Genomic DNA, 24,220 nt, shown 5'->3' on the forward strand with positions numbered 1-24,220 from the left:
GCAGGTATTGGGTGGTTGTGATTACAGGCACTGTGCTTATTGCTGGTGTTCGTTGGTTGAGGATTACAGGCACTGTGCTTATTGCTGGCATTGGGTGGTTGTGATTACAGGCACTGTGCTTATTCCTGGTGTTCGGTGGTTGTGATTACAGGCACTGTACTTATTGCTGGTATTGGGTGGTTGTGATTACAGGCACTGTGCTTATTGCTGGTGTTCGGTGGTTGAGGATTACAGGCACTGTGCTTATTGCTGGCGTTTGGTGGTTGTGATTACAGGCACTGTACTTATTGCTTGCGTTGGGTGGTTGTGATTACACGCACTGTGCTTATTGCTGGCGTTGGGTGGTTGTGAGTACAGGCAGTGTACTTATTGCTGGCATTGGGTGGTTGTGATTACAGGCACTGTACTTATTGCTGGCGTTGGGTGGTTGTGATTACAGGCACTGCACTTATTGCTGGCGTTGGGTGGTTGTGATTACACGCACTGTGCTTATTGCTGGCGTTGGGTGGTTGTGATTACAGGCACTGTGATTATTGCTGGCATTGGGTGGTTGGGGATTACAGGTACTGTGCTTTTTGCTGGCGTTGGGTGGTTGTGATTACAGGCAGTGTACTTATTGCTGGCATTGGGTGGTTGTGATTACAGGCACTGTACTTACTGCTGGCATTGGGTGGTTGGGGATTACAGGTACTGTGCTTTTTGCTGGCGTTGGGTGGTTGTGATTACAGGCAGTGTACTTATTGCTGGCATTGGGTGGTTGTGAGTACAGGCACTGTACTTACTGCTGGCATTGGGTGGTTGGGGATTACATGTACTGTGCTTATTGCTGACTTTGGGTGGTTGGGATAACAGGCACTGTACTTATTGCTGGCATTGGGTGGTTGTGAGTACAGGCACTGTACTTACTGCTGGCATTGGGTGGTTGGGGATTACAGGTACTGTGCTTATTGCTGGCATTGGGTGGTTGGGATAACAGGCACTGTACTTATTGCTGGCATTGGGTGGTTGTGATTACAGGCAGTGTGCTTATTGCTGGTGTTGGGTTATTGTGATTACAGGCACTGTGCTTATTGCTGGTGTTGGGTGGTTGTGATTACAGGCACTGTACTTATTGCTAGCGTTGGGTGGTTGTGATTACAGGTAGTGTAATTATTGCTGGCGTTGGGTGGTTGTGATTACAGGCAGTGTACTTATTGCTGGCGTTGGGTGGTTGTGATTACAGGCACTGTGCTTATTGCTGGCGTTGGGTGGTTGTGATTACAGGCAGTGTATTTATTGCTGGCGTTGGGTGGTTGTGATTACAGGCACTGTGCTTATTGCTGGCGTTGGGTGATTGTGATTACAGGCAGTGTACTTATTGCTGGCATTGGGTGGTTGTGATTACAGGCACTGTGCTCATTGCTGGTGTTGGGTGGTTGTGATTACAGGCACTATGCTTATTGCTGGTGTTGGGTGGTTGTGATTACAGGCACTGTGCTTACTGCTAGCGTTCGGTGGTTGTGAGTACAGGCAGTGTACATATTGCTGGCGTTGGGTGGTTGTGATTACAGGTATTGTGCTTATTGCTGGCGTTGGGTGGTTGTGATTACAGGCACTGTACTTATTGCTGGCGTTGGATGGTTGTGATTACAGGTACTGTGCTTATTGCTGGTGTTGGGTGGTTGTGATTACAGGTACTGTGCTTATTGCTGGCGTTGGGTGGTTGTGATTACAGGTACTGTGCTTATTGCTGGTGTTGGGTGGTTGTGATTACAGGTACTGTACTTATTGCTAGCGTTGGGTGGTTGTGATTACAGGCACTGTGCTTATTGCTGGCGTTGGGTGATTGTGATTACAGGCAGTGTACTTATTGCTGGCATTGGGTGGTTGTGATTACAGGCACTGTGCTCATTGCTGGTGTTGGGTGGTTGTGATTACAGGCACTATGCTTATTACTGGTGTTGGGTGGTTGTGATTACAGGCACTGTGCTTATTGCTGGCGTTGGGTGGTTGTGATTACAGGTATTGTGCTTATTGCTGGCGTTGGGTGGTTGTGATTACAGGCACTGTACTTATTGCTGGCGTTGGGTGGTTGTGATTACAGGTACTGTGCTTATTGCTTGTGTTGGGTGGTTGTGATTACAGGTACTGTGCTTATTGCTGGCGTTGGGTGGTTGTGATTACAGGTACTGTGCTTATTGCTGGTGTTGGGTGGTTGTGATTACAGGCAGTGTGCTTATTGCTGGCGTTGGGTGGTTGTGATTACAGGTACTGTACTTATTGCTGGTGTTGGGTGGTTGTGATTACAGGCAGTTTAATTATTGCTGGCATTGGGTGGTTGTGATTACAGGTACTGTGCTTATTCCTGGCGTTGGGTGGTTGTGATTACAGGCAGTGTGCTTATTGCTGGCGTTGGGTGGTTGTGAGTACAGGGACTATGTTAGTTCCTACTGAGGCAAAGCAGGAATCAATACTGACAGGATATGTTAATATCTTGGCTGTTGGAGTGAAAACTCTCCCCTTCAATGATCTCTGCCAGAGCTGCATAGTGCTGATACACTGTGGTTCATTAGCTCCACTGCGCATATGCCAGCATTCCTGTTAGCAGCCCGGATCCCAAGCAACTGCTGTAGGTTAGAACATATATCAGAAGGAAATACCTTCTATCTTATCCTTTTTTATGAATAAATCTGAATGTTTTTATGTCAGCATATAATAGTATGGTGACAGCGAAATCATTAGATATTTGCAGATAATTTAGAGAATAGTGATTTTTCTCTAGGCTATTTGCATTCATACTTACCAAGGCTTGTTTTGGGAAATAGCACTGGTTATAGCACATTTGACACTTACCACCTCTCCTTACTACTTCATACAGTTGGTGATCACACGTATAGCAATCACGCTACTTTTTATTACCATAGACCTATTTTTCCTGTTTTGCTGCACCTTTGATTGCAGTGTGTTTAGCACATGTCTCCCATGTCCTGAAAAATCATACTTACCTACTTTGTAAGTCTCCTCTCGAGGAAAAGCCTTAAGGGGGTGGGGCCAAATGGTCTCATCATTATGCCCCTTTCAGACCGCACTTAAAAACCGGTATTTTGCCGATTTTTAACCGTTTTAAAACGGTAATCTGTGCGGTCTGAAAGGTGCACAACCACTTTACCGTTTTAAAAAAGCAGGTTTTTTAAAACGGTTAAAATGGAGGGTCCTACCCGTTTCAGAGCCGGTATTTTGGCATCAAAATCGGGTCTGAAACGGTATTTGTGACCCAGCGCAGTGAATATTTAATGAGTGCTCATTAAATATTCACTGCGCTTCACCCCCGCTCCGCCCCCCCGCGCGCCGGTTAAAATCCCCCCCACCCCCCCCGCCACGCGCCGGTTAACGTCCTCCCCCCCCCCCCCCCAGGGCTAACAAACCCCCCGTGCAGCCGGTACTTTCTGCGATGCGTTGAGGATCCTGGCAGTATGGACGGATGCATTGCACTTGTAAAAAAAAAAGTGACTTTCGGAAAATGGCTGCCCCCATACGAAAGACAGTTTTTTTAAACTGGCTTTCCTATGGGGCAGCCATTTTCCGAAAGACACTTTTTTTTTTACAAGTGCAATGCATCCGTCCATACTGCTGCCGGGATCCTCAACGCGTCGCAGGAGGTACCGGCTGAACGGGGGGGTTCCTTAAAAACATTGGGGGGGGGGTGTCCTTTAACACATGGGGGTTGTGTGTGTGTGTTAACCCGCGGGGGGGGGTGCCCAGTTGTGTGTGTGTGTGTTAACGGGGGGGGGGGGGAGGTGGGTGTGTGTGCGGTTGTGTGTGTTAACCCGGGGGGGGGGGGGGGGTGCACTGAAGACCGCACTGGCTTTGACCCTGTTTTTGGAAAGCTTCCAAAAACGGGTCTGCCAGTGTCAAAAAAACGCCACTTAAACGGTAATATACCGTTTAAGAGATGCGGTGTGAAAGGGGTTTTACCTGGCAGACCCGTTTTTGGAAACGTTTTCAAATACAGGGTCAAAGCCAGTTATGCGATCTGAAAGCAGCATTAGAGGCTAAATGACACAATACAGACATTTAGCCACGCCTCCTTCCTTATAGCTCCCTTGATTGCTGGTGAGTAACATACAATCCTGTCCTCTTCACTAGAAAGCGGCCAAGGATGCCGGAGAGACGCCTAATGTTCCAGGGCTGCCTGGGGACTACCCAAAAAAAATGGGAGCCCCCTGCAGCTTCCAGGAGGAAAGGCAAGTAGAGAAGGGGAAAAGTACAGCTGCTACAAACAATACATCATGGTTAAAGTGATATAAAAAAATGACAGCAACACTAGGTTGCTACCATGATAGGTAATAAATATTTACTGTCCCAGTCTAACCATTTATACTTGGAACGATCCATGGGAATTTCCACTTGGAGGGAAACATTTTAGTTTCTCTTTGGTTTGTCTATTAAATCCTCTTTACAGAAATAGCGCAGACCTTTCTCAGCAGCCAAATTCTGAATCAACTTGCAGATGTATTGGAAAAGTAGAAGGAAACAGATTTTATTTGGCTGAATCGCAACATAAAACAACTGACTGGGATGTGATCACTTACTGTAATGGGATGTCGGCTCAGGTTAGCTTCATGCTCCCATGCATGGCTTGGCGGATATACATTCTAGAGCATTCCTTAGATCCACATTTTCTATTCTGTCATATCGGGCTAGGTGAAGAAAGCGGTCTATACATGTGTACTTGCCTACTTTTGAAAGAACATTTCAGGGTTTATTTACTAAGATGGGAGTTCTATCGAAGATGGGATGTTGCTATGGGTAACCAATCAGAATCTACCTTTTTTGTTTATTTCGCACCTTCTAGAAGATAAGTAGATGATTGGTTGCCCATAGCAACATAGTAAATATACTCCTTGGATTGGATGTGTATACACACCCATGAGTCTTATTTGGTGCCACCTTGGATGTGCGCTGTCATACATATTTGTTGTCTTTCACAATGACAGAACACTAGGTAATTCAGTATGGAGGCTGAGTCTTGAGCTATACGCCGGACATTGTATGCAATGGTCAGTTTATACTTTGGAACTGGGCACCATAATCCAATGCAACCAGCACTGGACCCTAGAATCTAGTAGAAGCAGCAAGGGCGAATTGGAACGCAGAGAAACCGAGCATCCTCCACATTTGGGTTCTAGAAGCTGGTATAACCAGATTGTAAATTGTCGGTGCATTTATTTCTTTCCTTAGATTTGGAGAAGTGACTCAACCACCAACTAGTAGACAGCATGGTCCCCCATCACAAGCATCTTAGGAGTCAGGACATGCACACAGATTTTGGGCCAGTTACATCCAGTTACTAATGACTGACCAGGGATTCAGTTGGGCTATTGGATCTTCAACTCCATCATGCTGTAATAATTCAATAAACAGACTTGAATGTGCTCTATCAATCTTCAAACCTAAGGACTGTGCAGAAATCTAAATAATAAAAAGTGTAATTACTTATTAGACTTAGGGGAGTATTCAATTCCCCGTCACTATTTTTGACAGGGGGATATAGCGGCTGCCTATCCATTGCTGTGTTTCCCGACAGCATTGAACAGGCATCTCTGCAGAACAAGCCCGACTTTAAAAGCAGTCAAGCTCGTTTTGAAGAGAACGGCCGTCGATTGTCTAGCTCACAGCCAAGCGAACTGGTCAGTGCCACCCCGATGAATAAAATACCCCCGCCACTGCCAGCATGCCCTTGTAGCCTGCAAGAGGATGTGTATGAGAACAGATCCCCTCGCATGCAGCCGAAGGGGACAGAAATCATGCGATGGCCGTCAACCATTGAATGAATTCTCCCCCCTTTCGGAAAGAAGTCAGTCTGACTGAAAAGGGGGCGGGCGCTGACGTTCCCCTACTTCAGACCCGTGTCTGTCCCCCTCACACCCTCTCCGGAGTGAACTGCTCCGAGAGTGTGAAATTCGCCAAAGCCATTCGCTCCCGGGTTTTGCACATGTGCATAAAAGTGCACGCGCAAACGGACAAGGGGCCGAATCCGCTCTGAATTTTTTAAAATGTATTGGGCATTTCTGGGCAAGCAGGTGGCTTAGCAGATGCACGGAGATGGTTTGTGTTATGGGCAGAACTGTTCACATAGGAAGCTATATTCAGACAGAGAGTCTGTACCTATCATCAGGCAGGTGCATGTTTGGATTGTGTGACCTTGGACGCACCAATCATTATTTCAGGATATATGGATGCTGAAAAGGGTCACAACCTCTGTGGCACCCAAGCAAGTGCCCTGTTTGATATCCATGGTACTAAGGCATGTGTCATTGCCCTTGTGAAAGAATATGGCTTTCCTAACTACACACATACAGAATCTCACTTTGTTGACTTTAGTGGGTGGTGGCACTGTGAATCAGTGACAATATCCAATAAGTGCCAAACACTAATCCACATTCATCAGAGCTTCACAGAATAGATTCAAAAATTTGGCAACCATGGCTACTATACACCACGCCAATGCTATAAATAACTGGGACAAATGTCATGGTCTGTTGGCGTGAACTGATATGGTTTCCTTTCACATCTTGTTATTTCTAGCTGTCAATGACCCCTGCAGTGGCTTCTGTGGGAACATTAGTTGGCGGCTTTTGGACCATCTAATAGCAGTTCATGATAATCGTGTAGTCATGGCATTAATACTAATGTTTTTAAGTTATTTTTCTGGTACTTATGTAATATCTGGGCTCCCGTTTTTCTTATGAGACAGCGTCCTCGCCACGCTTCGGGCACGGTGGCGAGCGCACTATATAAAGTCAACTCCATGCGTAGTTGGATAGTAGGGGTATGAAAAAATGGGGTTCATTTAACATGGGAGCCCAGATAATACATAAGTACCACTTTGTTCTTCCCAAAGCAATCTAGGTTATATGTTCTGGCTGTAAGCATGTATACTTTATATGTTCTGGCTGTAAGCATGTACCCATCCGGGGCAGTACGGATGGTGTAATGGTTAGCATTACTACCTCACAGCGCTGAGGTCATGGGTTCGATTCCCCGACATGGCCCTAACTGTGCAGAGTTTGTATATTCTCCCCATACTTGCATGGGTTTCCTCCGGGTAAATATACTGGTAGGCTAATTGGCTTCCAAAAAAAAAATTAACCCTAGTATGTCTGTGTGCGAGTGCATGTGGTAGGGAATATAGATTGTAAGCTCCACTGGGGCAGGGACTGATGTGAATGTTCAAATATTCTCTGTAAAGTACTGCGGAATATGTATGTGCTATATAAGAAACTGCTAATAAATAAATAAATAATTGCATCAGGAAAGTACAATTTTGAAAAAGAAAACTGAAAAATGAAAACTGGGGGGAACTAGGAGCCTTCTTTTCACTTTAGATATAAATAAATGTATTATATTTGTGTTATTTCTGGAATTAGAATCTAGGCTTACTGTTTTACTAATTGATTTGTATGTTGATTTGCAGACTGTGGATTGAATGTACATAAACAGTGTTCCAAGTATGTGCCGAATGACTGCCAGCCAGATCTCAAGCGCATCAAGAAAGTTTACAGCTGTGACCTTACCACCCTGGTGAAAGCGCACAATACTCCAAGGCCAATGGTTGTGGACATGTGCATCCAAGAGATTGAAAGCAGAGGTTTGGGACATTTATTTAGCTTTAAAAAAAAAAAGTTCAAATTGTATACTGTAAAGCTGTACCTGCTCGTTACTAGTACTGTACAGGAAAGGTGGAGGGGTAGGGGCAAATACTGAGCACAGACCAACACAATTAGTTGCGCTTCCCTTGCTCTTGCTTTCAACTGACATTACTATGATTCCGTCCCTGTTGTGACAGCGGATATCTTAATGACATGATGTAAGGTCTCCATACCACCCATGCTGATTTCTGTGACTGTAATTGGGTATTAAAAACTGATAAGCCTGTAGGCTCCTGATGTCCGCACGCTGAAGAGTGCAGCTTGAGTGGTCCTGAGGGTTGGAATTGTAGATCTGTGTGACATATATCTACCTCATAGCCTGCAATGACATTTGCTGTAGCTATAGTTAGCTCTTCACACTGCATCAAGTGGACATGTTTGTAGGACATACAATCTGGAGCAACCTGAGGTCTGCACACCATTTGGGGGTCATTATATATATATATATATATATTTTCTCCTTATCTCCATATTTAAAAAATATTTAAGGGAAGCCTCTACTTTTGATGATGTTTTGAGGCTACAATGAAAATGAATGCCTCCATGGCTAGAAGTTTTTTTATTTGGGAACGCATTTGAACACTTTTTTTGTACATGATAACTCAGTTCATCTTTGTGAAGAGGTGAAAGTAGCAGGGCGCAAGGTCGGGGCTGCATGAACTGCAGGTGCTGCAACCCTCTTCCCAAAGTTGAAAGAGCACCTTAAGGGTCAACACTGCCATTCGGTGCTGGTGTCGACAACAGCCACCAGCTTTCTTCTCTAACGGGTTTGCCCGACTCGTTGGATTTGGGCCAATTTCACCTGATCATGACGAGTCCACTAATTGGCTGAGAGAGCACTCTCAAGCCAATCAACAGCCGGGCTGCCTATTGAAATTTTTATTTTTACTTCTGCCGCCACTGGCCTCAAGTCAAGTTTCAGTGCTTCCCGGATACTGTGGACTGCCCGCTCCGCTGCTACTCCCCCCCCCTCCCCCAGGACACAGGCACCCACACATCAAGTGCCAAATCATTAGTGAGCCTACCAGGGATCTCCTGGGGGAGCTCAGGGGAAATTGGGTCCAACTTGTCCTCAGGACAGGTTGGACTAGTGTATGTTGTCACAGACTTTACACACTTGTTAATTCCATCAGTGGTTTTCATATGACTTCTGGCTGGAGTCCTGAGAATCAGGTCATACTGTAAATCAAGGTGACATTAATGAATATGTTCCAGCAGTTGCTTAACATAGTCTTAGAACTCTGCAGCAAAGAGAATTCCATAATTACAGTTTAACCTGTGACTTTTATTGGTGCTCTTATTCTACTTGGCTCCTGTTTTCTTTCCAGTATTAGATATTGCATAAATGATATACAGTACAGTGTCATTATTTTCTCTCAGACAATCGTAGAACTGCAATGTGTATACTCTTGTGTTATAGCTCAGTGGCGTAACTATAGCACCGCAGCCCCCGCCACCGCGGGGGGGGGGGGGGCTGTGCATATGGGGGCACCGGGGGCTGCGGTGCTATAGTTACACTTCCCCCCAATCCCCCGCAGGCTTACCTATTTCGCTGGTCCCGGTGGCTCCGTTCTTCTGCTGAGGACCACCACAAAATGGCCACCCCCATACAAACTGTCTGCTGTATGGGGGCGGCCATTTTGTGGTGGTCCTCAGCAGAAGAACGGAGCCGCCGGGACTAGCGCAAAAGGTAAGGTTGGGGGGGTTTGCATGGGCGGCGGGGGGCGCCCCCCCCTAACGGCGTGGGGGCTCCCAAAATGTAGCTACGCCGCTGTTATAGCTGTGTGCTTGCTGGAATACCATGTGTCTGATAGTCATAGCATAAAGTACATGTGGTGTTTTAAAAAATATATGTTTAAAGATCCCAATGCTATTATAGTATAATGGCTAATGCAGACTTTTTCTTCATTTTGATCTAAATATCTAGATTGTAATGCTGTCCAAGATCGCCAGATGTGCGGAATGCTGGGCAATTTCTCTTTTTTAAAGAGGCAATAATTTACAAGGCATTGTTTTGCTTTATAAATGATTGTCTCTTTAAAAAAAACATCCAAGATTGTCCAGCATCTTGGCCTGCATTAGAACTCGCCCTATATGCAGGGCCGGTGTAAGGCTTCTAAGCACCCTAGGCAAAACTTCAACCTACTGCAGGCCCCGCCCCCCGGCCCACCCATACTGCCTCCAATAGTCATTCTCTATCCCCTTGATGCATACTTGCCTAACATTCTGGAATGGCAGGGAGCCTCCCAAAAATGTAGTGGTCCACCCAGCCCCCATGGTAGGTGGGCAAGACCCCTGCTTACCCTGGAGGCCCCCAGCACCCTTGCCTTTGCCTCTCATAACAGAGTACAGGAAGAGAGGGCAGTAAAGTAGGGAAGTATGCCTCAAGAGAAAGTATGGAGGTGAGGTCTCAGAAGTTCCACAGCAGCCACCTGCATTAGGTACAACAAGGATCGTCACAGACATCATTGATTTTTTTATAGGCACACTTGGTAGCGCCCCCCTAGATCCTGGCGCCCTAGGCAGCTGCCTAAAGCTGCCTAGTGGTAGAGCCGGCCCTGCCTATATGCTTTAAAAATTGAAAGACAGCAGTATGTACTTTGTCATTTATTTATTTTACACTATATAATATGAATATACTGTATCTCTAAATAACCTCTTTCATTTCAAGTCACTGATTTGTCTTAATTGTATCTACCCCTGGTAGGTTAAGTATAAGGTACATTAGACTTACTGTATACATCTGATGACTGTCCAAGTAAAGTGTTAATACGAGGAGTCTGTACTTCTAACACAAGGCTGTTAACACTAAAACAAATCATAGTGGTATGTCCCCACCAGCAACGGCTGACTCCATAGCAGGACAGGGAAAACATGTGATTATACATAAAAGGAATGGGATTATGGATTAAGGGCATGGTTGTCCTTAATAAACAAGCTACAATGCAGAGGATGCAGATTGCATGTTTATTCTTTGTAGAGACGACACTGCTTGCCATTGTATGTGCACACGGAATATAAACATTATTATTACGTTGTGATTCATTGAGTTGAGCTAAGAGTTCAGTTTGAAATATGTACATGGATTTGCACATCCAGCTGGATTAACTAATTCTAAACGAGAAACCGGTTAACGTCCATTTTTATTACTTTTGTGCATGAAAAAAAAAATTGTGTACATACAGGAAATGTATTTATGTTTTAATACACATGGCCAATATTTGTCAATGGTTTATTTATAGTTTAACAAATAAAAGAATAATAGATCAAACACCACATAGATCCAGAGGAGCATAGACAGGCAGTATGGAAATAAATGTTCTTCTGGAAAGTACAGCAAGGACAATAACATACAATAGACACACGTAATTATGGCAAAGAAATAACACAGTGCTTTATACTGTAGGTACTGTAATACTTATGACTTATTTACTATTTGAAAGTAGTAAGGGAAAACCGTAAAAGAATAAAAACAGGGGTGGGGATTGAAAAGAAGAAAAGAGGTGGGGGGCCCCCCGCTGGTACTGTACCCACAAAAGTGTGAGGGACTATACCTAACATTGAGGTATGGTTAACATTGCAGAGGGTGTCAGTAAATTTACAAAAAGTAAGACCATGGGAAATTACAAATGGTACTGTCATAGATGATATAAGAGACAGGTCCATTTGATGTCATGATATATTCACGGTAGTCATGCAATGCCTCTCTGGGAATTTTTTGGATTGTCAGGGTATCTTTATGGGGGCCTTTGGGACCTCCTGGGCCTTTGGCAGGTGCCTAGTTTGCCTTGTGGAAAATACACCTCTGGATGAGATCAGAATAGAGGGTCTATAAGTTCACAGGGTTAGTTGAACCAAAAGCGAGATTTTAGGAACAAAACCACATATCACAAATTGATAGGAATCTGAGTGATCTATTATTAAGATATGCAGTGATCTTCTCCATACTCGCCAAATAACAAATTATAGTAATAACCAAGTGAAGAGGGGGAGACCAATATTTTTTGGATTAAACAAAGCTTGTGTCCATCTGAAAGGAAAACAAAAACTAAATACACTGTATAGTAATTTGGTCAATATGGATGCGTTACGCACCCTGGCAGTTGGGATTCCGCTGTACACAATACCAACGCCAGCATCCTGTCTCCCACTAGGAGACTAGCTCTGGAATCTTCATATCAATGAGGATTCCGGCACTGGAATTCCAACTGCCAGGATTACGAAAGTAAGTATGCCATTGTGAATTAGGGTTAGGCTGGTGAAGGGGGTAAAGTTGGTTTAGGCACTAGGGGGGACTTAGGGTTAGGCTGCGAGGGGAGAAAGGGTTAGGCTGTGGGGCGGGGGGGTTAGGTTTAGACGGCGGGGTACAGTGGTTAGGGTAAGGTACTAGCAGGGAGGGTTAGAGTCAGCCTGAGGGGGATAAAGGTTAGGCTGCAGGGAAAGAGGGTTAAGGGGGCAGGGGAAGGGTTAGTATTCTCAGCTGCCCCAAGTCGGTATTCCCTCCTCCAGGATGCTGCCATCCCAACCGCTGGGCATCCATATGTATCCCAGTCAATGTTATTGTGACAACCATGTATTCAGATTGGATGGGACCTAGAATAGGGACATGATTTGAAAGGCAACTTGTTTCCCAGGTGTGTCCTCCCTGGTACTTACCAGTATACTATAGGGTTCATTAGTAGTGGAGAGGTGTCAAAGGCAAACTGTTATGGATGAAATATGTTTATTAAGTGTCTCAGTGCAGTTTTCAATATAACTTGAGCAGCCTAAATGAAAGATTAGATTGTGTCCCTCCCCTGTTAGATTCTCAGGGGAGGGACTAAGCTCCTCGTCCTGCTGCACAGGAGGTTATTTACTTGGACAATATTGTAAATTCTAATGATTTACCTTTTCTTCTCTTAGGCTTAAAGTCAGAAGGTCTGTACCGAGTCTCGGGTTTTACTGAGCACATTGAAGATGTAAAAATGTCCTTTGACCGAGGTGAGTTATCAGTACAGAGTCACACAGGGAATCTTTACTTTTATCAAGTTATCCCTACAATGCAACTACAGCACTACAGCACTTCCCTGCTGTTCACTTTTGACCAGAAGCTGCTTCAACGCTGACCACACAGTTTAGGAGGGGCATACTTAGCACATATATGTTATGGTGTTTGTAACCTATGAGCTGACTGGTTAGCCCGAGGTTCAACAGTAATGTGTATATTAAGATGCTGAGTGACACCAGGGACTCAGCATTAGGCTTCATTCTCCTTCTAAGCATGTCCCCAGACTCCCAGGTGCCGTACGGCAGCTTAATACACAAAGTGCTGCCAAAACAGCCAGCATATTTATTACATTTATTAACAGTTCTTATATAGCGCATACATATTCCGCAGCGATTTACAGAGAATATATGAACATCACATCCGTCTCTGCCCAGTGGAGCTTACAATTTATATTCCCTACCACATGTACACACACACACATTCACTTTTGAGTAAATTTTGTTGGAAACCAATTACCTACCAGTATGTTTTTGAATTCTGGGAGCAAACCAGAGAACCCGGAGAAAACCCACGCAAGTACGGGGAGAATGTACAAACTCCTCACAGTTAGGGCCATGGTGGGAAATAAACCCATGACATCAGCACTGTGAGGCTGTAATGCTAACCATTACACCATCCGAGCTGCATATATATTACATTAAACATAACATGTATCATTAGCTGTGCTAAGCGACCCCCCTCCTTTCTGTGTGGTGGCGCTATAGCCGCTTCTGCTTTTGACCATTCTGTTATGACCACTGAAACCAATTTTAGTAAAAGGCTGCATACAATAAGTGAAATACTCACTTGGTGTATATAACCAAATAATCCCAGGTATGGGAAAAACAGCACTCACCAGTCTGTAGTATTCAGTTTGCAAAAGAAGTCCAGAGTTTTTAATCCAAGAAGGAAAAATCCTGCCAACGTTTCAGTCCCAACATGGACCTTTATCAAGGCTGTGCAACAAAGTCAACAAGTGTCAAAAAATCCAATCCTTGTCAATGGAATTAATTAAACAAAAATATACTTACTGTATATATTATGAGCCCGAGAATGGTTTGGGGATTTTTCTGTTAGAAACAATTAGTGATGCCAATCCCGGGGCATTTTTCCATCCCGGGATTCCTGGGGTCCCCGGGATTGGCCTCTCTAATAATAAAAATAAAAAATGACCCGGCCCCCGCAAATTTCCCGCCCCGCACATGTCAATAGAAATTACTAATAAGCCACCCCCGACAATCCGCAGTCACTTGTATTGATGGGGAGTCGGGGACAGGCAGGAACAGGAGTCCTCCTCCTGCGGACGGGCAGCAGGCATGTGGCTGGGCGATCGGGATCGGGACAGTGATCTGTGCTGACAGACATGCTGGCAGCCGGGCTGCGCACCGTGACGTGATGTCAGGGGTCACGCTGCACAGTCTGGGCGCCGCCATGCTTGTCAGGATTCAAATCCCGCCAATTTTAGGCCTAAATCCCGGGATCCCGCCGATCCCGATCCCGGGATTGGCCTCCCTAGAAACAATCCTTATCATTATAAATATAAAATGATTTGACACATAAAGCCACTGATTGTCAACCTATTTACCTTGTGGCACACTAAATAAGATTATAAAATTGCCAAGGCACACCATGAATCCCCACAGGGCAAAACACATTGGCCCCCACAGGAAAAAAAATAAAAAATCTATTGGCCCTCATATAAAAGACAATACACTGGTCCCCACAGTTAACAAAAAATAAAATACATTGGACCTTTACATGATAAGAAGATACCAGTAAATACAGTAACCGTTAAGCTGGTGGTGGCTGTAAAATGGTTTGGGCATCTCTAGATTTGGGGGCACACTTGAGAACAGCTCAAGGCACACTAGTGTGCCATGGAGCAGTGGTTGAAAAACACTGCATTAAGCAATAGTCATTTCTAATGTCTGTATACTATTTCACCTCCACAAAGTGAATCGCACCAGATCACTGGAGCTGAATCAGCTCTTTGATAGCGTAATCAATCCCAGTAGTAGTAGCAATAAGATGTCTTGCTGAAATATTTATGTAGATGCCTGTCTGGACAATGTTTCAGGTTTCTCTAGGAAACCTTTTTTAGAAGTACATTGTAATCATTTTACCAACATTGGCAGAAAAGGAATAAAGTAAAGTGTCAGGAGGTCACATGCAAGCGCTCAGGACATGAAAGTGAAGAAACGGCCTTTCTGCTTTGCTGCATCTTATAATTATTATTCTAATTACCAGTTATTTATATAGTGCACACATACTCCACATCGCTTTACAGGGAATATTTGAACATTCACATCAGTCCCTGCCTCAGTGGATCTTACAGTCTATATTCCCTACCACATATTCACGCACACACAGACATTCTATGGTTCATTCTTCTTGGAACCCAGTTAAACTACCAGTATATTTTGTGCCCATGCAAGCACAAGGAGAATATACAAACTCCACACAGTTAGGGCCATGTCGAACCCATGACCTCAGTGCTGTGAGGCAGTAATGCTAACCATTACACCATCCATTACATCATTTTAGAAGCATCTGTTTACATTGGGCAAAGTTGTAAAGCATAAAGGACTGTATACACTCCTGTACCTGAAGTAACCTCTCCTCCATTTTATCTTATTCAATAAACCTGATCCTTAAAATAAACTGTATTTACACTGCTCCATAATGTAGGTGCGCCTGGAGCCTAATATGTACTTTACATCACTCTTTCTAGCAAAAGCAAATTACTGGTCATTTCTACCCAGTAGTCGTTGACCCGAGTTGACCCTTTCACATTACAAAAAGACCCATCTTGAAAGGCAAATTGAAATGCTTTACCCGATAATTTTATGTGCAATGTGAACTGCACCCTGTAAAAGCTGGATTTTTCAGACTATTCAGTCTGAACGAGGTTTTAGAGGGAAACTCCATCCTGCTGCCTAGTGACAACCATCACCATAGCACTGACTACCTCCTGGCTGTATTTCAGCTGGCACAGCCAATCACAAAGCAGGAAGTTTGGATGTTACACTGTCATGAAACATTGGGCCTTATTCTGATCGGTGCGGATATTCCCGCATGCGGACGGACCGCCGATGTTGATCGTCTGCGCATGTGCAGAGGTCACTCTGCGCATGTGCAGGCGATTTCGCCGCACGGATTCTTTATACGCCGCACGAGGGGCGTGAGAGGCTACTTAGCCTCATTACCCTATGCATACGCCCCACGTTTCATGGGCGTTCCCATGCAAACGCGAGGCGTATGCATGGTAATGAGGCCGTGACGCGTGGGTACGGGGCGGGCATCTGACATCGCCGGATGTCAGCTGCCCGCCCCCATACATGATTTCACATGGACAAGTGTCCGTGTGGTCTTGTGTGGCGGGACCTGGGGGAGCGTGCGGCCCTGCATTCGATGTTCGGCGACCATCGAATGCAGGGGCTGCTCCCAAGACGGAGGAGGCGTATCCCCGTCCAATTTCATGCGGATCGCCACATATCCGCGTACGGACGGCAGGTGGCGATCCGTATGGAAGGCGGGGATTCGCCTGCACGGTCGCGGCCGCATATTCTGATCGGGCCGCACCGATCAGAATAAGGCCCATTGAGACACATACACACATAGTCAAAAAGATTACCATTAGTAACACACTACATCGTCATGGATTGAAATCCTGCAGCATCTGAAAAGTCCTTCTAAAGTTTGCCAGTGACCACCTGGATGATCCAGAGGAGGATTGGGAGAATGTCATGTGGTCAGATGAGAGTAAAATAGAACTTTTTGGTATAAACTCCACTTGCCGTATTTGGAGGCAGAAGAATGATGAGTGACATCCCAAAAGCACCATACCCACTGTGAAGCATGGGGGTGGAAACATCATGATTTAGGGCTGCTTTTCTGCAAAGGGGAAAGGATAATTGATCTATATTAAGGAGAGGATGAATGGAACCATGTATCGTGAGATTTTGGCCAAAAACCTCCTTCCCTAAGTAAGAGCATTGAAGATAGAACATGGCTGGGTCTTCCAACATGACAATGACCCAAACACACCACCTTGGCAACTAAAAAGTGGCTCTGTAAGAAGCATTTCAAGGTCCTGGAGTGGCCTAGCCAGTCTCCAGACCTCAACCTAATCGAATATCTCTGTCACCACTCTCTGTCCTCGATTGTGCAACCAGTTTATAATCCAATTACATATTTTATCTCCTAACCCTAAGTTACCTAGTGTTATTAGTAACCTTTTATGAGGCAAAGTGTGAACAGCTTTTGCGAAATCAAGAAGTGTTACATCAACAGATTTCCCTACGTCCACCTCCCTACTGTCTTCCTCCTAGAAGTATTTAAATTCGTCTGACAAGATCTATTTTTGACAAACTCATGCTGAGCCTTACTTATGACCGGTCTATAATTCTCAAGGTTACTTTTGCTACCTTTCTTCCATATTGGTACTACATTAGCTATGCGTCAGTCCCTTGGTACCGTCACCGAGTTTATTGATTTATCGAATATCAGATTTAATGGTAGTGCTATGACAGAACTAAATTATTTTAGTATCCTAGGGTATATTTCGTCCAGGATATTTGTTACTATTGAGGTTCTGCAATCTATTTTTGACTATTTCCTCACTCAAACATACAGTTTGGGAGCAATCAAGAGCCGAGCATTTAATTTGTGAAGATTCTTCCCTTGTTTATGTATAAAGTATCCCAACAGGTGCTCTAACACAAATTCCTCCCATCACATAATTGTCCCAATATCGTTCAGGATACCTAAAGAACATCCCATGAAGTATTTTTCTTTTTGTAAAGAGTACCAGACTTTTATACATATATACTGTATGAATACTGTGTGTGTGTGTGTATATATATATATATATATATATATATATATATATACATACACAAAAATTAACAATGTGTGCACCATAGTGATTAAAAAGTAATAACACTGAATAGCAGCACACATAAAAACTTACATCAAAGTTTAAAAATAGCTGTATCAACTTTGGTTGCCTATAGGGAATGCAGTGATGTCATGGTGTTGCCAGGGGCGTAACTTCCAGAGGCAATTGCGGTTCCAAGCCCTGCAGGGGGCACCTGCATGTACAGCAGCATCTATGTGATTCACAGCAGGATTCAAGTGTGACCATTGCTCTTGCAACGGAGCTCTGCAGCGCACCTGTAGTTAATTGGCACTATACCAACATCTGCAATAGGGGTCAGAATGGCTTCTGCCTGGTACCGCTCAGACTGTGCTGCAGCAACTGATGATGCTGGACTCTGAGATAATACACACAGATGAATGTTGACACAAACCATATTTGGGTAGGGGGCACCAAACTCCCAACTTGCCTCCTGGGTGGCTGAGATGAACTTACACCTCTGGGTGTTGCAGCATCATCAAGCCAAGCTACAAACATGTTTCATTATATGAAACTTCATCAGTTGAAACCTTCCCCCCTCCCCTGTAAAACCTGTGTTTGCTTCTGTCCTGAACTGTATTATGGTTAAGTCAGGGGTATGAGAGCAGCCGCCCCCCCCCCCCCCCCCCCCCACTTGGAGACTGGTGAGCGGTGCCCCACACAATACGCCCCCTCCCACCCCACCTCCGGACTCGGCAGCCGCTGCATCCCCCCTCCACCCGGGACAATCAGCAGTGGCCACATTCCCCCACTTAGTGGCATAGCCCCTTCCCCCCCCCCCCCCCCCTCCTGGACTCAGCAGCGATAGCGGCCGCTTCAAGCTCCCCCCACCACTCGGCAATGCCCGCGGCTGCGTCAAAACCCCCCCCCCCCCTGACTCTGCAGCAGTGGCCGCATCCCTCTCCCCCCCCTCCCTCCTCCGGACTCAAGTTCCCCCCACCACTTGGCAATGGCCGTGATCCCCCCCTGGACTCAGCGGGGGACACCGCATTAGCTCCCTCCCCCCCCCCTCCTGTGAGCAGGTGAGCAGCAGGGCGTCCCCACCAGCCCTGAGTTAAGTACAATGATAACCCTATGTACTAGGGATGTGAATAACAGTGATAGCCCCACCTACTGGGGATGTGGATGACAGTGATAGCCCAGCCTACTGAAGGTAGAATTCATTAATAGTTGTATACATTTGTGTATAAAAATATACACATAAAATGCATTGTTTAAAAATCATGCATGTAAGTTGCACGTACAGTATGTGATACCACTGTAGTTCATAGTTACTGCAGGAGACTTCCTGAAATAGCAGCAATCTTCCTCTCCCCCGCATTAGTCTAGCAATCTCCCTCATTTCACCTCGCCCACATTACACTGTTACATTTTTGGGATAAAAGGAATGAGAGATAGATTCATTTACATTGAATCATCAGCACCATTTCCCAGCACTTTACCAAGTATAAGAAAAACAGATGTTGCCAAGCAACAGTAATGGGCGCTGGTATGGGGTGCGTGTGCGAAGCAGCTACTTATAGGGGTGAGCAATCCCTTACAAATTACATACAAAAAACAAAAAGGAAGTAGCGCTAGTAACACCAATAAACATTAATAATGGTAATGTTTAATGACATAAATTAAAAACAAATAGATAGTATAAAACCACAGGATCCGTTCCAGCGGTGGCATTTATAGGAACGGATCCTGTGGTTTTATACTATCTATTTGTTTTTAATTTATGTCATTAAACATTACCATTATTAATGTTCATTGGTGTTACAAGCGCTACTTCCTTTTTGTTTTTTGTATGTACTTTACCAAGTATAGAAGCTCTTACTAACTGCTTTGGGGCTCATCTACATTTGCATATAAGTCATTTTAAAATATTCCTCTCAGATGTAGCAGTACACACCCACGCTTCTAGGTGCCACGTTCACAATCTCTTGTCACAATCTCTCCATATATGGAACTAGACATGCCCTTTGGGTGGAGCATGACACACCCCCTCATTGGGGCGCTGTGCAAAATTCTACTACCAACTATAATCTCCCTGAAACTAGTTTTCAAAAGTAGGCAAGTATGCTGTAGTTCAGTGTATGACTGCTGTTCTACTGTACTACTGTTCCCTAGGCGTATTGCCTTGTTGCATGTTGATTGGATTTTGCTGTTACCTGTGGCAGGGACTGGGTTATACAGTGAACCAGGAGCTAAAGTAGGTTGTCACTTGTTCAGCACAGGGGAAACAGGTGCAGAGTGTTTTGGATCAGACCCTACTTGTGTGAATGGTTTTCCCTGATCCCCTGTTGACAGAACCAATTCATTGAGAAATGGCATTCACAGAACAAAAGGGCAGTTTAATGTCCTGATGGGGCGCAGCTGCTGTCTTTTGTTCATAAAACGATTAGAATTGTTCATTGGTAGTGTTGATGAAAGCAATGCAAATAGTCTGACACATGATTATTGAGGCTCCTCCTGGGAAACAATGCAGCAGTAACATTGCAGTTCTAACACCCATTCAAAGCCACCAGGTTTGTAGCACAAGGGCATCAACACTATAGCATAGAGCTAGAGATCAGACTCCTAGGAGCAATGGTCCTGACAGTAGGTTTTCTAGTGATTACAGTTTCCAATTCATATGTAATAATGCATAATAAAGCAAAAGGATACTAAAATGTACTATGTGTATTTCATTATCAGCAGGAAGCCACGAGAGCGGTTTTGTCTGTTTTCCTATAGGTTCTACGCTTGGATAATTAAGCAGTAGAGATAATTTACTGCTAAATATGAAAAGGTGGGCAGCCCTCCCAGTTTCTGGGGACCCCCCACTCCCCCCCCCCTGATTGCAACTTCCTCCCCCCTGACCGTGCCAGGGGGGTTCGGGGCTAAAGTGTCATAATCGCTGTCGTTTAGCCCTGCTCCTCAGCGGAGATCGGCATATCAGGTAATTTGCCTTCATGGGGCGGGGCTTAATGATGTCACGCTTAAGCCCCGCCCCAAACTCCTGCTGAAAGTCTCCTCTCCGGGCTTCTCCCAGAGAGGAGCGTTCAAAAGTAGGCAACCCTGGTATATTCTGGCTACCAGCGCATTGTGCATTGGCTATAGCATGGGTTGTGTGGACAGGAGCACAGGAGGGTTATTGTGGTCGAACAAAAAAATATGTATCATATCATATTGGGATTTATTCCTTGGCATACAGGTGTTGACAAAATTATTATAGCACTAATAAAATTGAATTAATGGTACTTGTTTCCTAGCACGGCCACAATCTTATGGATCGTGTACCTTTAAGTTAAGGTACACGATCCATACGATGGACCCGATTTCCTTTGAAATCAGGTCCATTTTGCCGGCTAGGAAACAATATCGGGGGCATCGCGTCGGTCGGGACCATTAACATTGGTCCCGACGCGACCGACGCGATGCCCCCGATATTTCCATAGGCTTCAATGTTAAAAAATATTTTAACATTGAAATCGTGTCGGGAAAGGTAAAATATCGGGGGCATCGTGTCGGTCGGGACCATTAACATTGGTCCCGACGCGATGCCCCCGATTTTTCCATAGGCTTCAATGTTAAAATATTTTTTAACATTGAAATCGTGAAAAAATGTGAAAAATGTGAAATGGGCCAATATGACCCATTTCACATTATAGATGTCCCCGTCGTCACCCCACGATAGACGCCAACCCGAAGCGTGGCGAGCGCAGGGAGCCCGCGAGGGGCGGCGGTGCGCGTCCTCCGACCTTTTCATTCCCCTACTATCCACGTCGGCGTGGAGTTGAGAATAGAATAGTGTGGCGAGCGCAGCGAGCCACCGAGCCCGAAGCGTGGCGAGCGGACGCGTATAACTTCACAGGTATACGCGTGCGCTCGCCACGCTTCGGGCTCGGTGGCTCGCTGCGCTCGCCACACTATTCTATTCTCAACTCCACGCCGACGTGGATAGTAGAGGAATGAAAAGGTCGGAGGACGCGCACCGCCGCCCCTCGCGGGCTCGCTGCGCTCGCCACGCTTCGGGTTGGCGTCTATCGTGGGGTGGGGTGTACGCCGTTAAATTTGGGGGGGTTGGGAATATTTTACATTGAATCCAATGTAAAATCGGGTCCCAGGGACCCAATTTACATTTCATTCAATAAAAAAACGGGTCGAAAATCGGTCGGTCGCGTCGATCGCATCGCATGCGACCAAATCGCATGCGATGCGATCGACCCGATTTTTCCGACACGACCACCCCGATGTAAATCGGTGTGGCCGTGCTAGGAAACAAGTACCGAATTAATTATTGCAAACGTTATTTTATCTGCAATTTCTGATGTTGTTTGGCCATATCTGATTTTTTTTTTCTATAAATGACATGTTTATCATTATCACTGAGTGGTGACTATCCTTTGGTGCACAGCATTTCTGATTGTGACATAACTTTTGGCTTTGCAGATGGTGACAAGGCTGACATCTCATGTACAACCTACCAAGATATAAATATCATTGCTGGGGCACTGAAGCTGTATTTCAGGGACTTACCAATTCCAGTCATCACTTACGATTCATATTCCAAATTTATCGAAGCAGCAAGTAAGTATATTTGTATTGAAGCGTAATTTCACTGGTAAATAATGTAACACATTTACAGACATCCGTTGTAAAACCACTGACAGGTGAAGTGAGGCAGGAACCATGGGCAAACAAAAGCTTTGACCAGGGCCAGTTTATGATGGCAAGACCAATGCCAGGTCTAGTGTGATCTCCCAGTAGGCATTGGATAATTTTGATTTAAAGTGGCGCAAGGAAGAATAACCAGTGAATTTGCAACAGGGTTGTGGGCATATTTGGCTTGTGGAGATGTGTAGGTAGTGTAGGCTAGCCAGTCTGGACTGATCCCACAGAACAGCCATGGTAGCACATATTGGAGTATAAGTTAATTCTGACTGTTGTGGGAAGGTGTCAGATGGTCTTATTTGTTGCATACCTTCAGTGTTCCCATGCTGATCTCTGCCCACCACTGAAAGTGCCTACAATGTGCACGTGAGCAGCAGAACTGGAATATGGAGCAATGGAAGAGGTCGGGCCGGTCTGATGAATAAGATTTTCTTTTATATTATGGACCTTATTCAGATCTGATCGCAGTACAAATTTGTTCTCAAAATGGGCAAAACCATGTGCACTGCAGGTGGGGCAGATGTTACCTGTGCAGAGAGAGTTAGATTTGTGTGAGTTATTTTGTTTCTGTGCAAGGTAAATACTGGCTGCATTATTTTTACACTGCAATTTAGATTTCAGTTTCAACACACCCCACCCAAATGTAACTCTCTCTGCACATGTTACATCTGCCCCACCTGCAGTGCACATGGTTTTGCCCATTTTGAGAACAAATTTGTGCTGCGATCAGATCTGAATAATGGCCTATGTGGACAGCCGGGTGTGTTTGCGTTGTCTGCCTGGGGAACCAAGAGTGCCAGGATGCACTTTGGAAGAAGGCAAGTGGGCAGAGACAGTGTGGTGCCCTGGGCTATGTTCTGCTGGGACATTCACTTAGAGATTGTTGCAGACTAGCTACACCCATACTTGCCTACCCGACCCTCTCCATGAGGGAGAAAATGCTCTGTTCCTGGACTTTCCTGGTAATGTAGGATTGCCATCACCTGTGGTGAAACACCTTTCTTATCAATTACCTAGCTCCCCACAGGTGATGGCAATCATACATTACCAGGGACGTCCAGGAACAGAGCATTATCTCCCTCATGGAGAGGGTCAGGTAGGCAAGTATGGCTACACCTCTTTAGGACAACAACATTCCCTGATGGCAATGACATCCGTCGGCAGGTTGATGAGCCATGACACACTGCAAACATTGTTCAGAAATGGTTTGAGGACTCTGTCTCCAAATTCCTCTCATCTCATATAAACTACATTATATTTTTGAAGCAATTATGCGTTTAGATGAATTTACAAAAGTGGTCATTCTTTGTTTTCTAAACATGCGCCTGTGACATGTGTATACTGTACCAATGTTAGTGTAATTACCGTGCAGTCCCATTCAGGCTGATTCCCATTAATGTGTTAGTCAGTATTGCTATATACTGTAATGGCTATTGTCATCTTTGGGACCAAAATGGTTTAAATCAGGGTTTGGAAGGTGAATAGTTTAAAATATAGCGCACTCACAAGGCATGCAGCAGTTGGTGAACTGTGTTTTTGTCGTAACACCAAGAGTAATACAGAAAGAAAGTGGTTTGTTCACCAGACAGCGCTACCTTGAGACATTCCCATAAATTGCACCAATAAGTGATAAATCTTAATACATAACTTATTGTAGGCAGATAGTGTATCCAATTTGTCAGCCAGAGATTCGCTCTGAAATGAAAAAAGTACCCTTTTGTCCCCCAATAATTGGGACTCACATTGAGGGCACACAAAAACACATCATAGTGTAATATGGTACAAACAATTGAATTTTTAATGTGTAGATAAACTCACAAAGGTTGACGATATTAAAAGCATAGGTAAATGGAATCCCAGGCAAGTGCTGCTAACATAGTCCTCAAATTTCTTTGTCCCAAGAGATGCAGGGTCCAACTCCGGAAATCGGGTCCCACAGGGTCC

General features: G+C 44.9%; 1 protein-coding gene across 1 annotated transcript in view; it reads left to right on the forward strand.

Annotated features, from left to right (window-relative positions):
• CHN2 (chimerin 2) overlaps window positions 1-24,220 on the forward strand; it is a 302,557-nt gene that overhangs the window by 268,123 nt on the left and 10,214 nt on the right. Inside the window, exons 9-11 of the mRNA XM_083188957.1 lie at window positions 7,457-7,630; window positions 12,594-12,671; window positions 22,055-22,192. Coding sequence (XP_083045083.1) covers window positions 7,457-7,630; window positions 12,594-12,671; window positions 22,055-22,192 — 390 coding nt within the window. The remainder of the gene's footprint in view (window positions 1-7,456; window positions 7,631-12,593; window positions 12,672-22,054; window positions 22,193-24,220) is intronic.

This window comes from Crinia signifera, chromosome 5, assembly GCF_055691185.1.
Source record: "Crinia signifera chromosome 5, ASM5569118v1, whole genome shotgun sequence".
NCBI classification, from domain to species: Eukaryota; Metazoa; Chordata; class Amphibia; order Anura; family Myobatrachidae; genus Crinia; species Crinia signifera.